This window comes from Antedon mediterranea, chromosome 4, assembly GCF_964355755.1.
Source record: "Antedon mediterranea chromosome 4, ecAntMedi1.1, whole genome shotgun sequence".
NCBI lineage: Eukaryota > Metazoa > Echinodermata > Crinoidea > Comatulida > Antedonidae > Antedon > Antedon mediterranea.
Window position 1 is genome coordinate 8,164,072 of NC_092673.1, and position 22,690 is coordinate 8,186,761.

Genomic DNA, 22,690 nt, shown 5'->3' on the forward strand with positions numbered 1-22,690 from the left:
TTTAATCCGTTTTTACGTAAAATTTTATATTTAAGCTTTTTTTAGGCTAATAACCACCTGTACCAATTTTCATTAAAATCCGAGTCAGTAGGGTGTTTACCATTGGGTGATCTGACATGGAATGACCCCAATGTACTATCTAAAATGAAAGCTTAATGCACAGATCTTGGAAAACACAGCGCTTTGAAACCTTTGTCTCTTGCGCTTTATAAATGTTATTTATTATTATTATTAATATGCCATATGTCAACTTTGTTATTGTTTTCTTTTCAAGACTGTGTTTTGATAGCAAACCAATGTACTGTACTGTTGTCTACTTCATGTCAGGTTTACTGTATCTGGAAAAATCAACATAGGCCTTTAAATGTTATTTGTTCAGATGCTTTGAGTAGGCAATTAAAGTACAATTTCTACAAAGACAAACATATTCATTTCATCAGAATTTAAGTACACTCAAATAATCACTTTTTGGTATATTGATAAAGCAATAAATGTAGTTATACAGTATATTGCACTGATAGAGTACAGATGCTTTTGTTGCGGCAATTCAGTCACTCTGAATGGTAAATACTGTACCTTCACTTGATTGAAATGGATTATAAACCACGAGTACCATTCACATTTTCATTTAGTATAAAGTTAATATAAAGTTATACAGTAATTCGTCACTGAATTATGAATTTCTCATCTGAATATTCTGTGACCATTTTTTCATGCTGCTGCTCTAGCCCGCTACGTCCCATTAGGAATACTCAATCAGAAGCTAAAGCAAGCAGCAGTTATAGTTCTAAGGATGACAGTTTTGCGAAAATGGAAACTCCACTATAATTTATTGATTCCAGCTGCTACAGTAGACCCAAAAAACGTCTGGGAAAAGAGTCTATTAGGACATGTCATGCTAAAATTACAAATCCCAAAGCATTTCTGGTATATTCACTGTCAGATATTCATTGAATTATTATTGAAACAGTCCATTAAAGTTTGTGTTTGTAATACTGTAGGATACTTCACACTTGGAATATCTAGGGTGATGAAGTGGCCCCCAGACTTGACCTTAGCAATAAAAAAAGTGACAGAAATTGAGTATTCACTTCTGTAACAAAAAAATAATATTTATTCACATAAAAAGAGAAAAGAAACCCAAAAACCAATGTCTGACACAGACAATTCAAGTATTTGTTGCTTTAAATTACATTTTTTTCAGGTAAAATAACTATTACTGTATGTCCCAATAAGATGACGCATTCAAAAACTTTTGAAATAAAAAATATTTTTCAATAAGCGAGCAGCGTTTTTTGTAAGAAATATTTCTTGTTTATTACCGTATATTTCGGTGTATAAGTCAAACTTTTGACACGCAAATTTGACCTCTAAATTATGGGTGCGTCTTATACACCGAACATAAATGCCTCACCACACAGATTGTACTTTGTAACCTCGTTGGCTAGGCCTAGACTAGCTACAGACAGTGTACAATGTAACGGCAACCTGCTTCTGCCTAGTTTTCAAGGCATTAGCGTGATGTTATACTATAATATAATAATATAATATTTATTCGGCAAAAGTTCATAAAGTACATTTTACAATTCATCTTGCCAGGAGCAAGTAATAGGCATGAGCCCAAACAGAAAACTGCTCTTCCTCCATCAATCCACTAAATATGATGAAAAGATTTGTTCATTATGGAGCTGTTTTAGGCGCTCCGATAAAATTTCATTTGTAAACGTTTACGATTGGAATACAGTAGTATTTATTTATAGTTATATGCACGATCGCCGACCGCCGTAGTCCCCCAGCGCAAGCCCTTCTTGTCGGCCACATGGTGTACGGTATTCGACTAGTATATTCTCCAGTTGAGTATAGCATGGACCTAGCGTATACACTTCTCGGATACATAGATACTAATCGAATACGATTGTCCGTGAAAACGTGCGCCCTCTCGAAATGATCGAGCGAGGCTAGCCCACACACATGCGTGTTACACACACGGTCATGCACTCGGTGTTGCGAAACTCATGAATAACAAGTTAGAAAGAACTTGTTGAGGCTGGGCGCGGCCGAGCCTAGGTAAGAAAAACCCTAAATAAAGGACTCCGTTGTAGATATAACAAAATATATTATTAAAATAATATTGAATACAATTTAGAAAAACATTGTTTTGATGAAATATAAAGTGCGTCTTATACATCGACGATATAAAAAATACCGATATTTTACTCTCAGTTAGGGGGTGCGTCTTATACAAAGGTGCGACTTATACACCGAAATATACAGTATTTAAAATGATGACCATTTTATGTTTTTTTAAATCTACAGTCTTTATTACATTTCGACATCAAGTTTAAATATTATAACATCTTTATCCATTTAAAAATAATTTCTTTAGATAATGATATTAATAATCACTTATTTGATTGAATTTCCACTTTAAAAAAAATGCTTAATTGGTCAATGCGCAGTAGTTCCACCAACATGGCAAAAAATACTGTACACCCTTGATCAAAACTATACTGTAGTATAGTGTATTTTGTAAGACTTAAATTTATGCAAAGGAAAATCAATAGCAATAAAGAAGGACATTCAATGAATAGTCAATAGAAGATTCAGATTCATGCTTTTTAAATAATTATTATATTTCCACAAAATGTCAAAATAACATTTGTATAATATAGAAACTAGTGATAAACTGGACATTTTTCTGCCACAAAAATCATTCTTATTATTTTAATATAGATTTTGAAAAAAATTTCAATTGTCACAAGATTGGCTTTCAATTCAATTCAACTTTATTTCAAGCAAATTGTCCATAGACATACTGTACTGTACATACAATAAAAAATGGGAGATTCCATAAGTAGTAAGTAGATGTAATAATAATTATAATTATTAATATTACCCCCTACAGTATTTTCATACCCATGCCCTTTTCTCCCATATTTACAGTACAGTAGGCTTCATACGTTCATATTTGAAGTTAAAATAAATAGAAATCCACACCCTATTTTCCAGGGTCTTGCAGTTATTATTTTAAAACAAAATACCTTTATTGACTATTAAAATGGCTGATGATTCAATTGATCTTTTGCTCAATGGACTTGTGATAATATTGGCAAAGGCTGCAGCAGTTATGGATTGTAATTGATTATGGATAACAGTTATTCCCACAATTTGTTGGTTTACAAGGTCACATGAAATTGATTAGAGCGCATGTTGTAGTAGATCAGAAGACAACTTTATTTCAATACATTTGCCATTATTAAACATGTATTCAGTATAACCTGAAAATGTGGCCTTTGTATAAATAGATACTGTATATTTCATGCATTTCCGTCATTACCAAAAGTATCTAATAGCAGTCGCCATCTCTTACTAAATTTTCTACCTCTTGCCATTAATCCCCATGCCTCTTCAGAAATTTGTATACATGTACTACTGTGTGGTTTTTCATTTTAACTCTTTATAGCATCACATTTAAAAATATAAAATAATACAGTAGGCTTATGACTTTGGTTTTAAGTTAAAATGGAAGTTCTGTTATCACTACAAAATCACTGTCAATGCATCATGGTATAAATGTTCTTTTATTTTAATCTGGCTTCTTGATGCTTTCCTTCCATTGTACATACTGTACAGTAGATGCAGCTGTTTTAAAGCTCAGGTACAGGCATGAATTTTAAATATAATATCTGGTTACCGTAATTGTAAATAAATCAAATATTTGTAAGACAAAAAACCTTGAATTTTCCCTAATATGGTCAAATACAAAATTTTGCAAAATTCTGCCAAAAAAACCAGGAAGACTTTTTTTCAGTAGTTAGGTAGTTAACATAATGAAGTAACATGTCTGGTGACTCCCTAGAAGGTCAAAAAAGATGGTGGATATACGGTGGATAATTTTTGCTATAGCATGAAAATAAAATTCTGAAGTTGAATAAAAATACAAGAAATGTAAAATTCAAGTTATATTACCTATTTAGTCATCTGATAACATTTTTTACCACACCATTTATTTTTCATAGCTTTTTAAAATGCCTCTCTATTTTCAAATTTTGTGTACAAAAGAATAGAGATTTTACTGTGTAATTTGAACTATCCCCCCACTAATATGAAAGTGCTAATTTTCAACAAGCTCCTGTAACACAAATAAAATTCCAAAAATTATGAAACATAGGGGAAACTAAAGATCGATAATTATTGGTATGTATGATCAATAGAAATTTTTTGCCAGCACCTGGCCTTTAAATGCTAATCCATAGCATATTCTATGACAGAAAAATGTGATGCTTACTGTATTTTTATTTTGTTGGCGTGAACCAATGCTTTTATTCAAATTTGTCAATGTTATAAACAACAGTCAAATTTGCGTTTCTTGATGATTTTTGTGTAAAGTGTAAAGTGAATGTTATTGATCTGGAGTGAATTATTTGGATGGATGGATTTTAGTAACAATAAGAATATAATTGATTTTGCGACTTTTGTCTGTATTGGGGTCTTCCACCAGCCTTCCACTATGTGCTGTATAAAAAATAAGTTTGTTGATACAATTTTTGTGTACATGTGTTTATTTGTATAGTTGGTCATTGTTGACTAAATGTCATCTCTAAACAGAACAAAGTTCAAGTGTTTTACTTGATAGAGTTTGTGATAACAATGCATCTAATTGCTTTAATTAATATTCTATCCACTGTCTCTTTTACTTTTTATACTAACTTATTGTTTGCACACTTTATTTATAGTCACTTGGGTATGTTGTGCTTGGCATATGATTGTGAGGTACTGGGTAACCATCCAAAAATGCTTCTACTTGATCTAAATTGTTGAATTCTTGATAGATACTGTAGAGAGGCTGGTTCTATAGTAATTCAAATAAAAGAACAAATTTATATCCAGTTTTTTAAAATAACCAATTTTCTTGAAAATAGTTCTTTACAAAAATGTGTTGAATGTTATTGTTACATTTTAATAATGTTAATTTTCCTGAAAAAAACTGTAATTTTTACAATTGAAACCATTACTTTTTAATTTATTTGTCTGTATAGGGATTAACTTTATTAAAACTGCGAAATGGCCTATTCAAAGTCTTTAAAAAAAAAATAATCTTCATTTTTTATGTTTTTCATCTTTAAATGCTTATGGGTCCCATTCACTCATACTGCAATTACAGTATTAACCATTTAACACAAAAGGTTTGTAGATGCAAGCGATACATTATACTTTACACAAGATTGAAAATACTCTGTATATGAGGTTGTGTAGGATTCCTGGAAAAGTTAGAGTAAAGGTTATATCACATTATGACTACCTGTTGTAGACTCATCAATAATGTAATAGTATACCGGTGTCATGTTGTTATTGATATAGTAATTGTTTAATATATGATTATAATGTACATAGTACAGATTTAATCATTTTGAACTCATGCAATCTGATCTAATTTTCACATGTACAGTATGTCATGACATTAGGCTGGTTATACTACAGTATACAGCATTTTGTAGTATCTGATCATGCAGTTAGAACACCCAATCTGTATAGGTAGGAGGTACTTGATCATCCATTTAGATCACAAGTCAAATCATCTTTATTATCATCTTCATTCAGTGTCAACTTGAGGTTACAGGTCAACATTTCTAGTTAAAAGAGGTGAGTGAGTGACCAAGTGGTTAAAACAGTTGAACAATAATATGTATCCATAATATCGGAAAGGGTTCGAGCATCACTCGCTCCATGGTTCTGGTGGTAGAACAAATCATCAAGGACTATAAACTGTAGGTCCTACAGTGTACACAAAATGCATGTGTGCACTTGAAAGAACCTAGTACATAGAGACAATGAGGGGCTTACCACGGTGTACTACTGTAGTTCACACAGCCATGGTCACACACAGCCACTACTTAAAGTAGGCCATCTAAGCAAAATCTTCAACTTTTTGAATAGGCAATTAAGAAGGTGTCATTACAAGCTAAGATTGTGCCAATTTTTATCTTTTTTTTTTTTTCCTTGTGGTTCAAATATCCATCCCTCCACTTGTTACATCCTTGCTACAGCCATGGTCTCCCTTTTTTCCGTTTTTTTGCAAAATTGTTTGTTGTTTTTAGTTTCATGGTTGCATTTCTCATGGTTTTCACAAGCGCCTTGAGCACTTTGTGGATATGTGCGCACTATAAATCTTATTATTATTATTATTATGATGCATGTGCTCACTATTTTGCGAATTTGCTAGACTCGTATCTCAAAAAATTCTTGTAACCAAGTACTACAAGATTAAATACATTTTATCCACTACACAGGTTATGCTTGTGAAAGAAACCTGGCAACATATTGTGATAATTTAATTACGTGGTTTGCCATTGATACCTTGTTGAAAGTAGCAGTCTGCAGATCTTATTTATTTTATGTTGCTCAGCCAGTTGGTAAATTTGAGTACTGGGCAAAATCCTATTCAAATATTTGAAAAAGTAGTATTAGTTTGATTAGAGCATGCCTTTGAGGTGCTGTTTGATTAAATGGTCAATTCTACAACAAAATCAATTCATTGAACACTGTATACCCGACCCAAATAGCAACAGTTCCCTTTGGTAACAAATAATACAAAGTCTATGAAAACTCTGCTTTGTTATTTCCTACTTGTAACCTTGACTAAACTTTGTTTTGGTTTTACTATTTGCATAATTTGAAATCAATTATTATCTATTTTTACAATGTGTAGTTACTTTGCTCTGCTTCTATAGACACAAGTGGATTTTATATTGCTGAAGTAGTATAATAGGGAAATAGAGGCTATTTTAACTAAGAGTTTGTTGAATGAAACTGTTTCTGCTGCGATAAAATAAATCCATAAACTGTGGGCACATCTACAGTAGCTCCTCAAACTTGTTGCTGTTTATATGCGAGCAGTGGGCGTACTGTGGCTTACTGTAAGGTGTTTGCGAGTTAACAGTCGATACGTTCCTTTGAAATTTTTTGGGCTAATTCTTGCTATCATAGTTTTATTTTTTAAATTTTGTAATTGTTATCATTTGCTTTCTGTTGTAACTTTGATAGCTAAATACAATCAAATCAAATCTGTGTGAATTATTAAAATTACCTCCATTTGTTTGGGAGCAGTAAACGGGACAAATTTCAAAAATGTTAATGTTGCGAAAGAATACATATTTTGAAAATCCCTTATTTTGAGGAATGGTTTTTTCTTGCCAGCAGAAGCCAATGAAAAGAACCAATTTTTCAATACAGTTTTAAAAACCATAAACTACTTTACCAGTACTTGTCTTGATCATCAATTTTTAGCTCCAATTGTCAGCAGAAACAGGCCCATACTTACAATTTATTGGATATGAACGTAATTTAGCATGGGTTGTATTGTATTGCAAAAAACAATGCCATTGGCTTTTTGTCCACTACCATGTGTCTTGACTGGACTCATATTTTCTATAATAGTAAATCAGCTATCGTTAACTGATTTAAAAATGTTTTTTCCCAATTGCACAGAACAGCATACATTCTTTAAATGTGTCATTTACAGTATAATAATACAATTTCTAACATTATTTTGAAAATAATCGTACACAATATCCTATTAATAACATTTAAGGAAATAATTTTCAATAATTAAATTTGTTTTAAACCATTCAATGTCATATGTAAAGTATAATGTTAAATAATATCTCAGCGAACATCAGAAATTATTTCCTTAAAAAAACCATGAGTATAGTTTATTATCTTTTTTGTTTTGTTTATCATTCTGTTTGTTGTCAAGCAGTGTCATATTTATTAAGTGCATTTTTCATGATGCATCTCTCAGAGTCTTTATCTCTTCTAATTTAGTGCCTTTAACATGCTTAAGAAATTTATGTTCCAAGAATATTATAATATTTAATTGAGAAGCATGCAGAAAGCATCAACAGTGCTGTGTGTACGTCTGAATCACTTGATTTTTACCTTAGAGACTCATTGCACTGTGTAGTGTATAGTAAAGATAATCATTATTTGAAGAGAGTATTAATTGGTGTTTTTTCTTGAGATCACTTTATAAATAATTGAGATCACTTTATAAAGACCTGATTATCTTTTAAGCTTTTAATCTGGAACCATCTAGGACTTAAATGTCATGTTAATTTATGTGCATTTATTTTAAATTTTGAAAATTTGTCAAGGTTCACAAGCAGATTTTACAATTGGTCACAAGTTAATGCAATGCCGTGAGCTGTGACTAGTTGGCTTGAGTTGTAAGTTTAAACAAATAAAATGGCAGAAGATCAGATCCAACGTTTAAATTAACATTAAACAATAAAATAAAGAGAAAAAGTCATACTAAATAGGAATATTCAAAAAGAAAATTAGAGATAAGATTGTATTAATTAACATCTGATTTATGTATAATGTTTTTCTTTGTTTCAGCAAGATGACAACGAGCACGAAGATAATTGCATTCTAAATCGTTCAAGTATCAAGAATGATTCTGTATCCGTAGTATTCCTATATTTCAATTTTAAAAACATGAGGTAATCATCATACACTAAATACAGTAATTCAAAATAAATGCTTATCCTTTCTATTATTCACAATTATCCTTTTATCCTCATTTTCCTTCATAAGCTTTTATCCATAATTCAATCCTTAATATCATATCACTATATATCATCCTTATCATTTTACTATTTATCTTTATATTACATTGTTATCTTAGCCTCATTTCCATCCATCCTTTTAGCCTCATTTCCATCCATCCTTTTAGCCTCATTTCCATCTATCCTTTTAGCCTCATTTCCATCCATCCTTTCAGCCTCATTTCCATCTGTCATTTCAGCCTCATTTTCATCCATCCTTTTAGCCTCATTTCCATACATCCTTTTATTTTTAGCCTCATTTCCATCCATCATTTTAGCCTCATTTCCATCAATCCTTTTAGCCTCATTTCCATCCATCCTTTTAGCCTCATTTCCATCAATACTTTTAGCCTCATTTCCATCTATCCTTTTATCCTCATTTCCATCCATCCTTTTAGCCTCATTCCATCTATCCTTTTATCCTCATTTCCATCAATCCTTTAAGCCTCATTTCCATCCATCCTTTTAGCCTCATTTCCATCCATCCTTTTATCCTCATTTCCGTCCATCCTTTTAGCCTCATTTCCATCTATCCTTTTATCCTCATTTCCATCAATCCTTTTAGTCTCATTTCCATCTATCCTTTTATCCTCATTTCCATCCATCCTTTTATCCTCATTTCCATCTATCCTTTTATCCTCAATCATTTCCATCTATCCTTTTAGTCTCATTTCCATCTATCCTTTTATCCTCTCATTTCCATCTATCCTTTTATCCTCATTTCCATCTATCCTTTTATCCTCATTTCCATCTATCCTTTTAGCCTCATTTCCATCCTTGTCCTTTATATTCATTTATATCCTTAATATCTGTATCCCCAATTTTATTCTTAACCTTTTATCCCCATTTCATCCTTATTTTTTTATCCCCATTTCATCCTTATCTTTTTATCCCCATTTTCATCCTTATACTTATTCCTATTTTCATTTTAACCTTTATAAATTCCATTTCCTTCCTTATCCTTTATTCTCATTTTTATCCTTATCCATTTATCCACATCTCCAACCATGTTATCCACATCTCCATCCTTATCATGTCATCCACATCTCCATCCTTATCATGTCATCCACATCTCCAACCTTATTATGTTATCCACATCTCCAACCTTATCATGTTATCCACATCTCCATTCTTATCATGTTATCCACATCTCCATTCTTATCATGTCATCCACATCTCCATACTTATCCTTTATTCCTATTATCATCTTTATCCTTTATCTCACATTCATAATAATGTTCATCTTTATTCTATTTCTGTTCATCTATTCTTTTATCGTCTTTTCTATTGCTCATGTTAAATCGCCTCAATACTCATATCAAACTCTCATGTTTTATTGCTGTTTATAATGCAGCCATTGAAGCATGAAATAGCTAATTATTTATCATAAACTGATCTTGAATAAATGTTTTTTATAGTCTGCAAATAAACAGGACATCACATGACCTAAAGCAGCTTGAAATCACTTTTAATGATGATTTAGCGGATACTCAAAAGCCACATGGTAACATAAGCAAGAGGTCGGACTCTGGTAATTACTACAACTTCTTCTACCTTGATAGTAGTGTGTACACCATTCATAGTACATGCTTCTTTCCCAATTTATTAATTAGATTGTTGACCTTTATTAAACCAAGAGTCACCCTTTAGTTTTTCTTAAAATGTTTGCAGGGTAAATTTTTTTGTACCCTATTGACCACTACAGGAGAGTTTCATTTTGATTGTGTGTTGGACCGAAGTATCTCTTCGGAGATCCCGCCTCGTGAATAAAAATACTGAAAGATGAGGGCGTATCAATTTGATCTCTGTTGCGCGTGCGTACACTGAGGACTAGTGCTGTTCCGCCGTACCACGCCGAGAATGTTAAAGAGTCGCTATCCAATCGAGTTTGAACAATACCATGAAAACCCCAGTGGTCTAATGGTTAGGGCAACTGCATATCAAGCAGACGGTCCGAGTTCAAGTCTCGGTTGGGGGTACTTTTTCTCATTCTCACAGATTTCCTCATCTTTATCGTTTCAAATTAATTAATTAAATTTCAGTATATATCACCGGGCGGTTTAGAATTAATGTTCTTTGCCTGCTGTGTTTACTTTACAACTTTCACATATCGTAGGTCATTCTCTTCCTGTAAAATACAATAATTTAGAAAGATACTATTTATTATAATATGTTTGTTTGCATTGTTTTCTTTCCTAATTTATTTTATGTGCCAATGTTCAATGAGTGGACACTACAGTACAAAAATGTTTTCATTAACTTTATATGTCAATTATAAAGACAACATTGTAATTGGTCGTTACTTATTATGTTTTTAACTCAGTCAGTAATATAATTATTAATAGTTTTGTATTATTTTCATGGTATTGTTGTAGATTTGCATAAAGCTAGTGATGTTAAAGATGGTGGGCAAGGTAACACTACATTGAATGTTGATGATTCTAATAAAACCAAGATTCACAGTTACTCGGAAGACAATAAAAGGCCAGTGCACCTCTTGCCAACAGTTCCACTAAACTCAGCAGGGAAACATGCATACTCAACAGAGGTATAAATCAATTTTAATTCTCACAAATAACCATATATTTATATATTCAACAGCTGTACGACAGCAGTACAGCTGATTTGAAAAGTCCTCTTAAAAACAATACACAATACAAAAGACATTCAAACAAATTACAAGAAGATTCATGAAGTTAAAGTTCACATACAGATTAAAAAAAAGTAAAAATTCATACTTGTCCAAAATAATTTAGAGAAATGTTAAAAATTCAGTAAATATAAAACTTAAAAAATATAACTATTATGGAACAAAAAGAAAATATTCCTTTTAACTTGGTTTTAAAATTTATAATATTAAATTATTTCCTAAATCATGTAATGTTTATGTGTTCTGTAGTTGTGGTATAAAATCCACAACAGAAATAGGTTGAAAAAGGTACAATAAACTTAACAAATGACAAATTATTTCCTTTAATGCATTAATCTAATTGTACTGTAGCACTTTACTGTATGTTCAAAGCTAATTCACATTATGCTGGTCAATGGATAAAACATGTATGGACATTGCCCATGCAGATGGTGTTAATATTAGCGCAACTGTTTTTTAAACTACGAAAATATTAAATTCTATAATTGTAACTTTGTTTTATTTTTCTAGTTTCGTGTCAAAATAAGTAACGAGACAGAAGAAGGTTTATATAATTTGTATTTTCATCATTGTAAAGGTAAAGAAAGTGAAGATAAACCAACTGCAATTAATTTATCAGTAAGTTGCTGGACATTAATATGCCTTTAAATTATCATTAACAACTCTGTGATACCAATGGGTTTTCCCAAAATTATATTTTGAAATTGATATCCCTTCAAAAATTCTTTCAAATGAACTGAAAATATAATGAATTAAACCAAAAAATATTTTTACAACTTCAATGAACCATAATTATGTGATTATTACATTTTTTTTATTGGGATACCTCTGATTTAATTGATCAGTCAATTGATTGATTGTTGATTTTATTATATTATTTAGTTGAGTCCAGCTGTTAATGCAAAGGAACGGCAACCTGTAGCAATAAAAATTAAGCAGGTTATAAAGTTCTCCCTGGCCTTAGTTCTGGCGGAAGAACAAATCGTCTTGGATAAAGACTTAAAACTGAAAGTCCATGACCTCTCATTCCTGTACACTTAAAATGAGTTCATCTTCCAGAAGAGTAGGGGGGTTATCTAGGGTTGTGCTGGTTAATCTCTTCCCCCAGTGTTAAAGATAGATAAATGAGTGCCATTTAGTGGCAGCTGAAGGACATTTATTTGTTTTCTGTTGTGTTGAAACCTGTTCACAATTCAGCTCAGTAATTTAAATTTTCCTCGGTCCCCGCCAGTAGTCTGGTTTCTATCATAATTGTGGCTGTTAATAATTATTGTTATTTTTACAGATAAACATCATAGAGATGAATCGTTACTCTGATAAGCTCAACTATCTGTCAGCCGGTGATATCTTTCTTCCACCAGTCTACTTCACAATGTCTGTGCTATGTTTTCTATCAGCTGGCTTGTGGCTATACTATATAGTTACTCATAATGAAAACATCTTTAAGATTCATTACATCATGTTAGCACTGATTATACTGAAGACCATGACACTGTTCTTTCATGCGGTAAGCTTAGATTTATAAACATGGATAACAACTTCTTATTTATTTTCAACAATCATTAATAAAAAAAGGCAACGTATCTGAATTCAATGTAGTGTTTATAGATGGAACTATAGAAAATTCACTAGTGCATGCTGTTTTACTAAATTACTGCTTAATCACAAAAAATTGTTGTCAGTTGGCCTTGGGCAACAGTGCAATTTAATTATCTGAACAAGTATTTATATATTATTCAACAATATTTTTTTTTTTCAAATTTGAAGTGAGCTTAAAGATTTATTTCTCCCCCCTCCCCCCAAATCATGCAAAATGAAGATTAATAAAAAAAGAACTTTGAATACTATAGGTCATTTTGCAATTTTAATAAAGTTATCACTTCTGTAGAAAAAAACCAAACTTAAACAAATGTTTTCACTTGTAAAACAACAAAATAAACAACTAAATTCAACCAAAACCCCCATTAAAATCCATTAAATTTGACTATTTTTAAATTACAGATTTTTTAAGGTAAACATGTTTGTTTTGATCCAGTTTTTTGTCAAAGGGAATAACTATTGTGTGACATTGAAATGGCATATTCAACAACACCAAAACATAATATTATTTTCCGAGGGACAATATTTTTAAGTCTTTAGAACTCATCTGGTGTTTGACATTGGTGTATATTCTTAACCCTATTGCATTTTGAAGTTTTAGGATATTGTATACAACATTTTACATTTAGAACATTTATTAAGGGCACACCTTAATGAACCAACGCATGTCCCCTTAAGAGTGTTAACCGTGAATATGGGTTTACTGCAAAATGTATTTTTCCTTCTTCTTTTTCTGGAATGTGATCCCTTTATAGGCCATATTTTGAACACATCATCAACATATAATTTGTTTTATTGACAGATGGACTACCATTTCATTGCTATTGATGGATCACCTGTGGAGACATTTGCAATTCTTTTTTACATTACTTATCTGTAAGTCACTCGTTTTATAACACTCGTGAGAACACACAATCAATCACATGATCATGTTGCCATGGTTATATGAATAGTTCATCTGATCCAGTGACATATAAGTAATGATTTTGCTTTTAATAATTATGCTAAAAGTCTTTGTTGTAATCAGTCCATGTTTTGTAAGTTGAAATATAAAAGCGTGTTTGATTTACATCTATCATTTGATTGGTTGACTTTTTATTAAATTCTGTGCATTATTTTCTTCCATTTCGACGATTACAGTACATGGTTTTTGTTTTTAAATTTGAAATTTTGTAACAATGCTACAGTATATTTTTCGACAGGGAAACCATCTGTAGGGTACACCATCTCTGGTCCGCCCTGGCGGCCAAAATCCATATTTGATGACCTAGCATTTTTATAAAGCACCTAATATTTTGAAAACTCTAAGCGCTGTATATTTTATTATTACCCTGGTCATTTCATTTTTACACGTATACTCCCAGTAATCAGTGCAAACGTCAGTAAAGTAAAGTAATGCGTTGTGCCTTAGGATACAAGCAATGCAATGAGCGTTGAATTTGAACCCACGATCTCACGATTTGTAGTCCAACAAACTGTGCCGCATGCCCACAATTTCATTCCTTAAAAGGTCTGCCTGTCCTAATTTTCACTATTTCACTTGTACAAAAATATTATCCTCATTCAAGTCATTCATTATGTATACTGTATTATTGTGGTAAGCACATCTATTATGTTATATTTGAATAGCAGAGAATGTTGTCGATAAATATCTTTTATACTGATTATAATTGCTATATTCTGTTTGGTAATGTTTTAACTGTGCATCATGCTGGCATCAGCTAGATTAATTTATTAATTATAATAATTTATTTTTTATTATATTTTTTATCTACAGAATTAAAGGTGCCTTGTTGTTTATGACGATAACTTTGATTGGATCTGGCTGGGCTTTTATTAAACCCGTTCTCAGTAAAAAAGACAAGAAAGTCTTTATCATTGTTATTCCATTACAGGTAATTAGTGCTTTGCTCTAAAAAGCTTGTATTTTTAACGCCACTAAGCCAGTAAAATGGTTGTGTTTAAACTTATTTTGTTGATTTCAATTCTAGAATTTTGTTCAATACAAACTAATGTATCGATCATTCAGTTAAAAAACAGTAAATGTTGACATAAGAATATAATTGTGTACAACTTTTTACTAATCAAATTCAATTTTGAGCAAACGCGCTGTTTTAAGCCTTAGAATTTTGTTGTTTATCATTTCATGTTTTAGCCGGTAGATGGGTTTAAGGAGGGGAATTGGTGGGGTGATATGTGTAAAAAAACTAATGTTGAACTCCTGTTATTTATTTCGGGGTGAGGTCAACTTTACTCCATGAGGTTTCCATACCTATCCTTATTTCATTCATTAATTTCTCAGGAGTGTGTATCCAGTAATTATTTCTTTTCAATTCAAGACAAGAGGCATTGTTTCTCATCCACAGGTTTTCGCAAATATAGCGTACATCATCACAGACACTTCAGAAGAGGGAAAAGCAGATTACTTCATCTGGAAGTCTATTTTTTTATTGGTAGATGTGTTGTGTTGTGGTGCAATTCTGTATCCAGTTATATGGTCTATACGACACTTACAAGATGCCTCTCACTCCAGCGGCAAAGGTAAAAACTTGCAATGAAAATGTGTGCAAACACTATGTAAAATCAAAGAACTTATAACAGAAGAATCTCCTGTTCTTCAATTTGCATTTAAAACACAGTATCGGAAGTACAGGGTCAAACTGGGCGATGCCATTTCACAGCATGGAGCAGTGTCCTCTCCAAACTAGGAAGGCAAAACTATTAATTCCTATAGAGGGCTCAGTCAATTATTCTATCCCCTCTACAGTATTGTAAAGATTTTGCCTTTCTAATTTGTTAAGGGCGCGCTACTGCATGGCTCACAATGGCGCCACCCATTAGCTCTATTATATCTTACAATGCCTTTTCGAAATTGTTACAAGCAGCTAAAATGAGGATATAAATTGATTACATGACAGTGAGCTCCGGCTGGTGTTTTCAAAATTGGTAGAATTAGTACCATAAGAACCCCTTTCTTAGCAATTTGTGTAGGGCAGGCCCTAACAATAAAATTAAGCCTGGATCTTTCCATTTTTAAGCGCCTTGAGCACTTTGTGGATGTGTGCTTTTATGTTTCTAAATGTATTTCTGACTAGATATGATATAAAAGTACATGATGTAAACCACATTTTTTATATGAACATTTTGTCAGATGTTAATAAATATGTGCAATTTTACTTTCAAATAAAGGTGCTGTTTTATTTCTATATTAGTGTGCAGCTTCATATTCAATTTGGGATAGGCTATGTTTTTATTCGGTCTGAAAGGGTTTAGGAAATATACCGCCTTTCATAAATAATATATTTTGTCTTTGCAGCTGCGATTAGCCTTGCCAAGTTGAAGCTGTTCAGGCGTTTTTACATCATGGTTTGTGTTTTATTTGTTCTTACATTAGTATTCCTTGCTACATAACAACTTGTTTTTGAAAACGTAATGCTTTAGTTTTTCTAGTTTTAAAACAGTAAGACTTTTACTGATTTTCATTTTTATGTCTTTTCTATATATTAAAGACACCTTCCCTACAATTTGTGACGTTTTTGTAAAAATAATACATACATATTACTTTAAAAACATTACACCAGGTCATTCCTTGTCTTAAATGTACGTTTTATGGTAAATTATGATAAAAAGTGAGAAACAATGCACTACCTAAGTAGCTCACGGCGACTGACCTCTCGTGTGACCTTAGTTTTGTAGGCCTAGCTGGTAAACATCGGTAACGTACGAACATTGTATTCTATTCATTCTATTTTTTCCAGACTCCGTTGATACAAATTGGCGAAAACCCGGTATTTTCGCTGAAAAGTTAGGAGTCTTCCATTTGTTTTGGCCTCGCGATCGATCGAAAAGTGGGTTAATTACACAAGAAAAGTAGAAATATCAACCCGCGCGCAATGCATTTTGGGATTTATAGCGGGCCGCTATAATTATTAGAATCGACTTATTTTTCACATTTTTAACCATTTAAAGACGAAAAATGTTATCGCAATAGGACCATATAGTATTATTTTTTCATTAAATATAGTTTGTGATCTTAAAATAGATCTAAAAAACGTAGGGAAGGTGTCTTTAAGTTTACTTATTTGTTGTTGTGCCGTTCTCTATATAAATGGAATGAGATTGAGTGCATACATGTTAATATTTAAAAAGAGAGAGACTCATCTCTTGTATATTACTTAGTCTTGTGAAAGACTTTGAGAAAGACAGTGAATGGGTTTCCTTGGCAATATGCCTAAATTGAGATAAAATAAAAAACCTTGTGATGGTTTAAAGATAAGATTTCTTGCTTTATAATATTACATTATTTAAATCACTTCAGGTTGTATGTTACATCTACATAACAAGAATAATAGTGTACATGTTGAAGGTAAGATGATGTTAATTTTATATCATATATTTTTATTTTTTGTTTAAAGATGTGCTTATGTCGACAGGGAACTGAACTCTACTGTGTCAACATAAACGCTCCGAATAACTGAACACAACTTTAAATTGCCCATACATAAACGCTCGCACATTTAGTTTCTTTCAGTTCCATTCAGTTGACATGTCAACAATTTTCAACAAAGTGATTCAATGGCCAGCTCATTTTTGTATTGCCATATAATGATATACATACATCAAAAGCCAAAGAGTGCGCTATATACTGTAGTTGCTCTGAACCAGAAGGCGTATTTGGCTCAACCTTAATAAATGTGGAACAAATGTTTCTACGCACTCAGCTCATAAACATTCATTAATTGTATATATGATATTTGACCCAAATAATTATCTTTTCTGAATTTTCAACATAAATATAATTTCTCTATTGATATCTTAATTGTTTATGTATTTTTTTTATTGAACATTATTAAATATACTGTATTTTTCATGGGCACAACATTTAACAACCAGCATAGATTCATCATTCTGCATTTAATACATGAAATATTATTATTATTTAAATTTTACTTGTCTCTTTATATGGAATTTACAGGTGATTTTATATCTTTTTTTCAGGTTATGGTTCCATTTAATTACACCTGGATAGACGACTTCTTTTTTGAAATTTCAACATATTTATTCTTTGTGTTCACGGCTTATAGTTTCCGGCCAGGATCGGATAACCCATACCTCCATGTATCATTGGAGGATGATGATGAATATGATTATGATGTAGATTTGGATTATATGTAAGTATTTTGTAATATACAATTGACATGATCTAAATTCTATTTAACTACTGTTGAATAGGTTTGAGTTTAGTTTTATACTAAATTACATTAAAAACACAAGTAATTCACTAAATATTAATTCTTGAAAATATATATAAAAAAAATGTTAATGATATTTAAAATATTTTAGGACTAGACAAAAAAAAATTATGTATCAGTAATCTATTATAGGAACGAGCAGTTTTTGAAATCTTTATCCCAGGTATGAAGACCCTTTGCCTCCCTCCACCTAGGTGTACAAATGGGTAGACAGATTTTTAACTACCAGGATAATTATGCTCATTATAAAACCAAACCAAACCCAATGCGTATAGATTACTTTATAAGGGCGCTATAGACTGAATAGGTTATATTTTCGTTTTTTGGCAACCCAGCTTGTGTTTCAAGTTTGAAGTTTCGATTTATTTATCGAACACAAAAAGTAAAACAGGTGATAAAATGAGAAGCATTGTGAATGAAAGGAAGACCAATAAGAGCATAGCTCGTAACAGATGGTCACCTAAAAAAAAAAGAAAATATAAAAAGTTAAAAATAAGTTAAACAAAAATATAATGTTTAAAAAATATATAACTGTGTGAGGAAATGTTATAGTATTTAGGTTGTTGACCTGAAGCCTTGGGTTCGAAACCAATCTACATCTTTGATGTTTTTCTTTTATTACTTGAGAGGGATTTTTAGAGAGTTTATTTATCAGGAAATAGGTTGGGCTATCTTTAATCTCATGGCCCAACTATTCTGTAGATGTCAAATCCTGCTACTTGCCTGGTAAGGTCAAAACAAAACTACGCTGATTACTATGTTTCCATAAGTTTAACCTTAAAAACGCAGTAATAATGTGAGGCTTTGTACATTAAGCGCTATAAGAACGACATATTATTTTTAACCAGACAAAATCATTTGAAGAAAGGGTGGAAAAAAGGGTGGAAAAAAGGATAGAAAAAACAAATTGTTTAAAAAAACTAACAATAAAATGGCATAATAATTAGATGATGAAATGAGACATAGGCAATTTAGGTGTGTTATGAATGCAATTTAGTATTGTACTCTTGCAATCAGCTTTTACAATTCATGCCTACTCTCTTTTTCTTATTTTCACAGAGTTTCCGAAAAACCTCTCATCACACCAGAAAAGAGAGATTGGAGCGAGTTAACACAACGCACATAGACAAATTAATTGATGTTAGAATAAACAAAACAACATCCGAGACCCATCATTTCCTTAATGTATATTATTGTCTCGTATTATTAGATTAAAACGCTGATTAATGGGTAATGAAGATGTTTGGTTTTGAAATGTTCTGTTTTTGTTTTATTTCTTGGTGTTGGCATAACAAACTACTTTGTTGTTGCAGAGTTTTTGATTGTGAATTTATTGTGTTGTGATGTGGATAAGTTTGAAGCCACGATTATCTGTCTGAATGTGGTGGTAATTTCTCATTCTGGAATCAACCAGTTATTGAATTAATTAATTTCTATGTCCTATTGAATTTACTTAAACAGTTGAAATTACTTTAATTTAATATGATTTCCTTAATCATTTTGTATAGACCTTTAATACTCATTTTTCCCATGCATTTTTTGAAATATTTTTCTTACTGGTTTTGTTTTATTTCAGTGGAATTTTGGTTGTATTTGTTCTTTTTTTGAATTGGATCAATGTTGTTATCTCTCTTAGTTGACAAGTAAAAATTTGTTTTACTACCATTTTTGTTATTTGTTACTTATTATTGTTACAACATTGCATAAATTAAGGGTATTTGTAAAATATGTGCTTTAAAGAATTTAGGGATGAGAAATGATAGCAGCTGTGGAATGGTTTGCATGCAAATTGTACTGTATACTGTATTAAAATTACCTTTATCATAAAAGCAATATGTTTATTTATTAATGTTTTCCTATATTTTATTCTGTCTGTCTTTCAGTGCTACAATATACACATATTATTTTGTATATATTTTGATTAATTCCTAGTTTGATTTAATTCTAAATAAATATGTATTAAACTATTAATACTAATTTGTAATCTATTTAGCTATTATCAACAATGTAGTAGAAATATATATATATTGGTATAAATGCTGATACTACCTTATGTTTATTATTTGACAGATTTTGTGCTTAATAAGGTTTGTAGTTAAAGGTTAGCAATTTTCTTGGGTAACATTTATTGACCATAATTTGTTTATACTGTATTTCAAGAGAAAAAATGTTGTGGTTTAGTTTATTGTTTTATAAAGATATTTTAGTAAACCATTATAAGACTGTTTGATATCAGTATTATTCATATTTTATTTTTTATTTATGGAGATAGCATATTATGCAAAATGAAATTTATCATAAACATTGGTTGCATATAAAAAAAGTGAAAATGTATTACTGCTGGGATCCTAAAATAAAAATGTGGGTGAAATCACAGTCAATAGAAAGTAAATGACTATGGTGAAATGTTTGCACTCTCATACACAATCTCACTGTAATGTTTAATAACTGGTGTATCCAACTAGAATGCTATTTTGTAGCTTATACAGAGAGTTGAGAGAACTTAGGAGTTTGTGCTTGAATATTATTTTATGTTTAACCAGGGAGTCATATCCAAGCATTATACAAATAATTAAAGATGTATTGTTCCCAAAAACATTAATGAAATAAAAAAAATCAGACTTTGAATAGACCATTTTACAGTTTTAATAAAGTTGTTCACTTTCGGATTTTATTAATCTTCATTTTTCATCATTGTGTTGCACAACATTTTTACCAAAACTTGAATGATGCAATTTACCCAAATAAAGCATGTCACGTTATACATAATCAACCAATCATAGCAAGGATGCACACCCATATGGTCTAATAATAGGTTGTCTGCCTAATGAGTCTGTCAGATGCCCTAGTAAGTGAGAGCATAAAAAACTGTTCACTATATTGCCAATACTGCTTCTTCATACTGTATGTGTGTAAAGATTTTATCTCTGTCTCTGATACAATTTGCAAGTTTTGCTTTATATTGTGTAAAATATTTGTTTATCAATTATCATAAACGCTTTATTTTTATACTGTATTAATTTTTCTGAAATTAGTTCACATTTCATTAGATTTTATGTGTATGTACATTTCTTAATTTATTACAGTGTAGCAAATTTCATTATTTTCTGTAGCTTTAAAATGAATATATTGTGATGAATATTGTAATGAAATGTACATTGTAATTGTTAAACATTTTACGAAAAATGTATGATTTCTCGAAAACATTACATAGGATAGCATTATTCATTAATTTGTTTTCTGTGTAAAAATTGCATTTGTTGTAGTAAATTTACTAAATGTATATATCTTATGCAATTTCTAAACTATTATATGTAATCACAGATACTTGTCCTAGTGTAGTATACATGCATAGGCATTTAGAGCTATTAAAGAAATTTGTCCATGGAGCTATACTAACTATATTTATATATATAATATGTTGTGCCCAAGTGCAGTTAAAAGATTCATTTTGAGCTATTCTGGAGAGACCTGTCAAGTGTGTCATAGTGCAGTTATAGATGCCTAGGCATTGTGAGCTCTTCTGGGAAGACAGCGATTTATGTCCTAGTGCAGTTAAAGATGCCTAGACATTTTGAGCTATTCTGGGAAGACATAGCAAGTATGCCATGATGCAGTTAAACATACATGCATTTACAGCTATTCTGGGAAGACATAGCGAGTATGCCATAATTGTGCAGTTAAACACGCCTATGCATTTAGAGCTTATCTGGGAAGACATCGCAAGTATTCCATAGTGCAGTTAAACATGCCTATGCATTTAGAGATTTTCTGGGAAGACATAGCAAGTATTCCATATTGCAGTTAAACATGCATAGGCATTTAAATATTTTGCTATTTAGCCTGTAGGAATCTTTCTTAATTTACACAGAATGTTTACAGTTCAAAATAAGTTTACTTTGAAATCCTATTTTAGTTCTTTACATATAGAAGAAAATGTTTTGTTCATTTTGATGTTTTGGTATAAAGGATTGATTCGTTGGCATTTTTGAAAATGCAAACATCTATTAAGTGGTTGAATAAAATGCAACTTGTAAAACAGCCTGTAGTTTTTAGTTTACTGTTTGCATAAAAAAAGACGGATCTTAAAGCCATTCATGAACCTGTCAGAACCCTTTCCATAGCCGCGTGTAAAACCTGCTACTATCCTAAAATTTCTTAGTGGAAACAACTGTATCTATCAACTTGGTTGAAAATTATCGTCGAATAATTTGATGGTGCTCTTTTAATTAACAAGGCCAACAGTCATAAGTCGCGTGCTAAAACGCATAGTGATACCGGACCGACAGACAGACCGACCGACCGACATAGTGAACTATAGAGTCGCGTCCACGCGACTAAAAACTAATTTACGTACGTACGTAGAGATTGATTTTAAATTTACCTTTTCTAATCTAATTGCATTGAAGTGAGAAAAAGAGCGATGGCGGTCGCGTATTTCGAGGAAGCAGTCCAACATCGAGAAACGTGATTATATGAGTTTCTATCATGGTGACTATAACTAAATGAGGAGGACCTATTCTTAATTAGGCTTTGCCACGTTGAAACACTGGTTCTCGTCAGATCACCGAAGTTAAGCATCT

At 31.5% G+C, this 22,690-nt stretch overlaps 1 protein-coding gene across 1 annotated transcript in view; it reads left to right on the top strand.

The window, feature by feature from the left end:
• LOC140046530 (protein GPR107-like) overlaps positions 1-22,148 on the top strand; it is a 35,293-nt gene extending 13,145 nt beyond the window's left edge. The window contains exons 3-14 of the mRNA XM_072091210.1: positions 8,398-8,501; positions 10,025-10,137; positions 10,982-11,154; positions 11,767-11,874; positions 12,542-12,763; positions 13,658-13,731; positions 14,633-14,750; positions 15,222-15,396; positions 16,172-16,221; positions 17,174-17,221; positions 17,854-18,026; positions 19,167-22,148. Coding sequence (XP_071947311.1) covers positions 8,398-8,501; positions 10,025-10,137; positions 10,982-11,154; positions 11,767-11,874; positions 12,542-12,763; positions 13,658-13,731; positions 14,633-14,750; positions 15,222-15,396; positions 16,172-16,221; positions 17,174-17,221; positions 17,854-18,026; positions 19,167-19,233 — 1,425 coding nt within the window. The 3' untranslated portion in view covers positions 19,234-22,148. The remainder of the gene's footprint in view (positions 1-8,397; positions 8,502-10,024; positions 10,138-10,981; positions 11,155-11,766; positions 11,875-12,541; positions 12,764-13,657; positions 13,732-14,632; positions 14,751-15,221; positions 15,397-16,171; positions 16,222-17,173; positions 17,222-17,853; positions 18,027-19,166) is intronic.
• Positions 22,149-22,690: the final 542 nt, after the last annotated feature.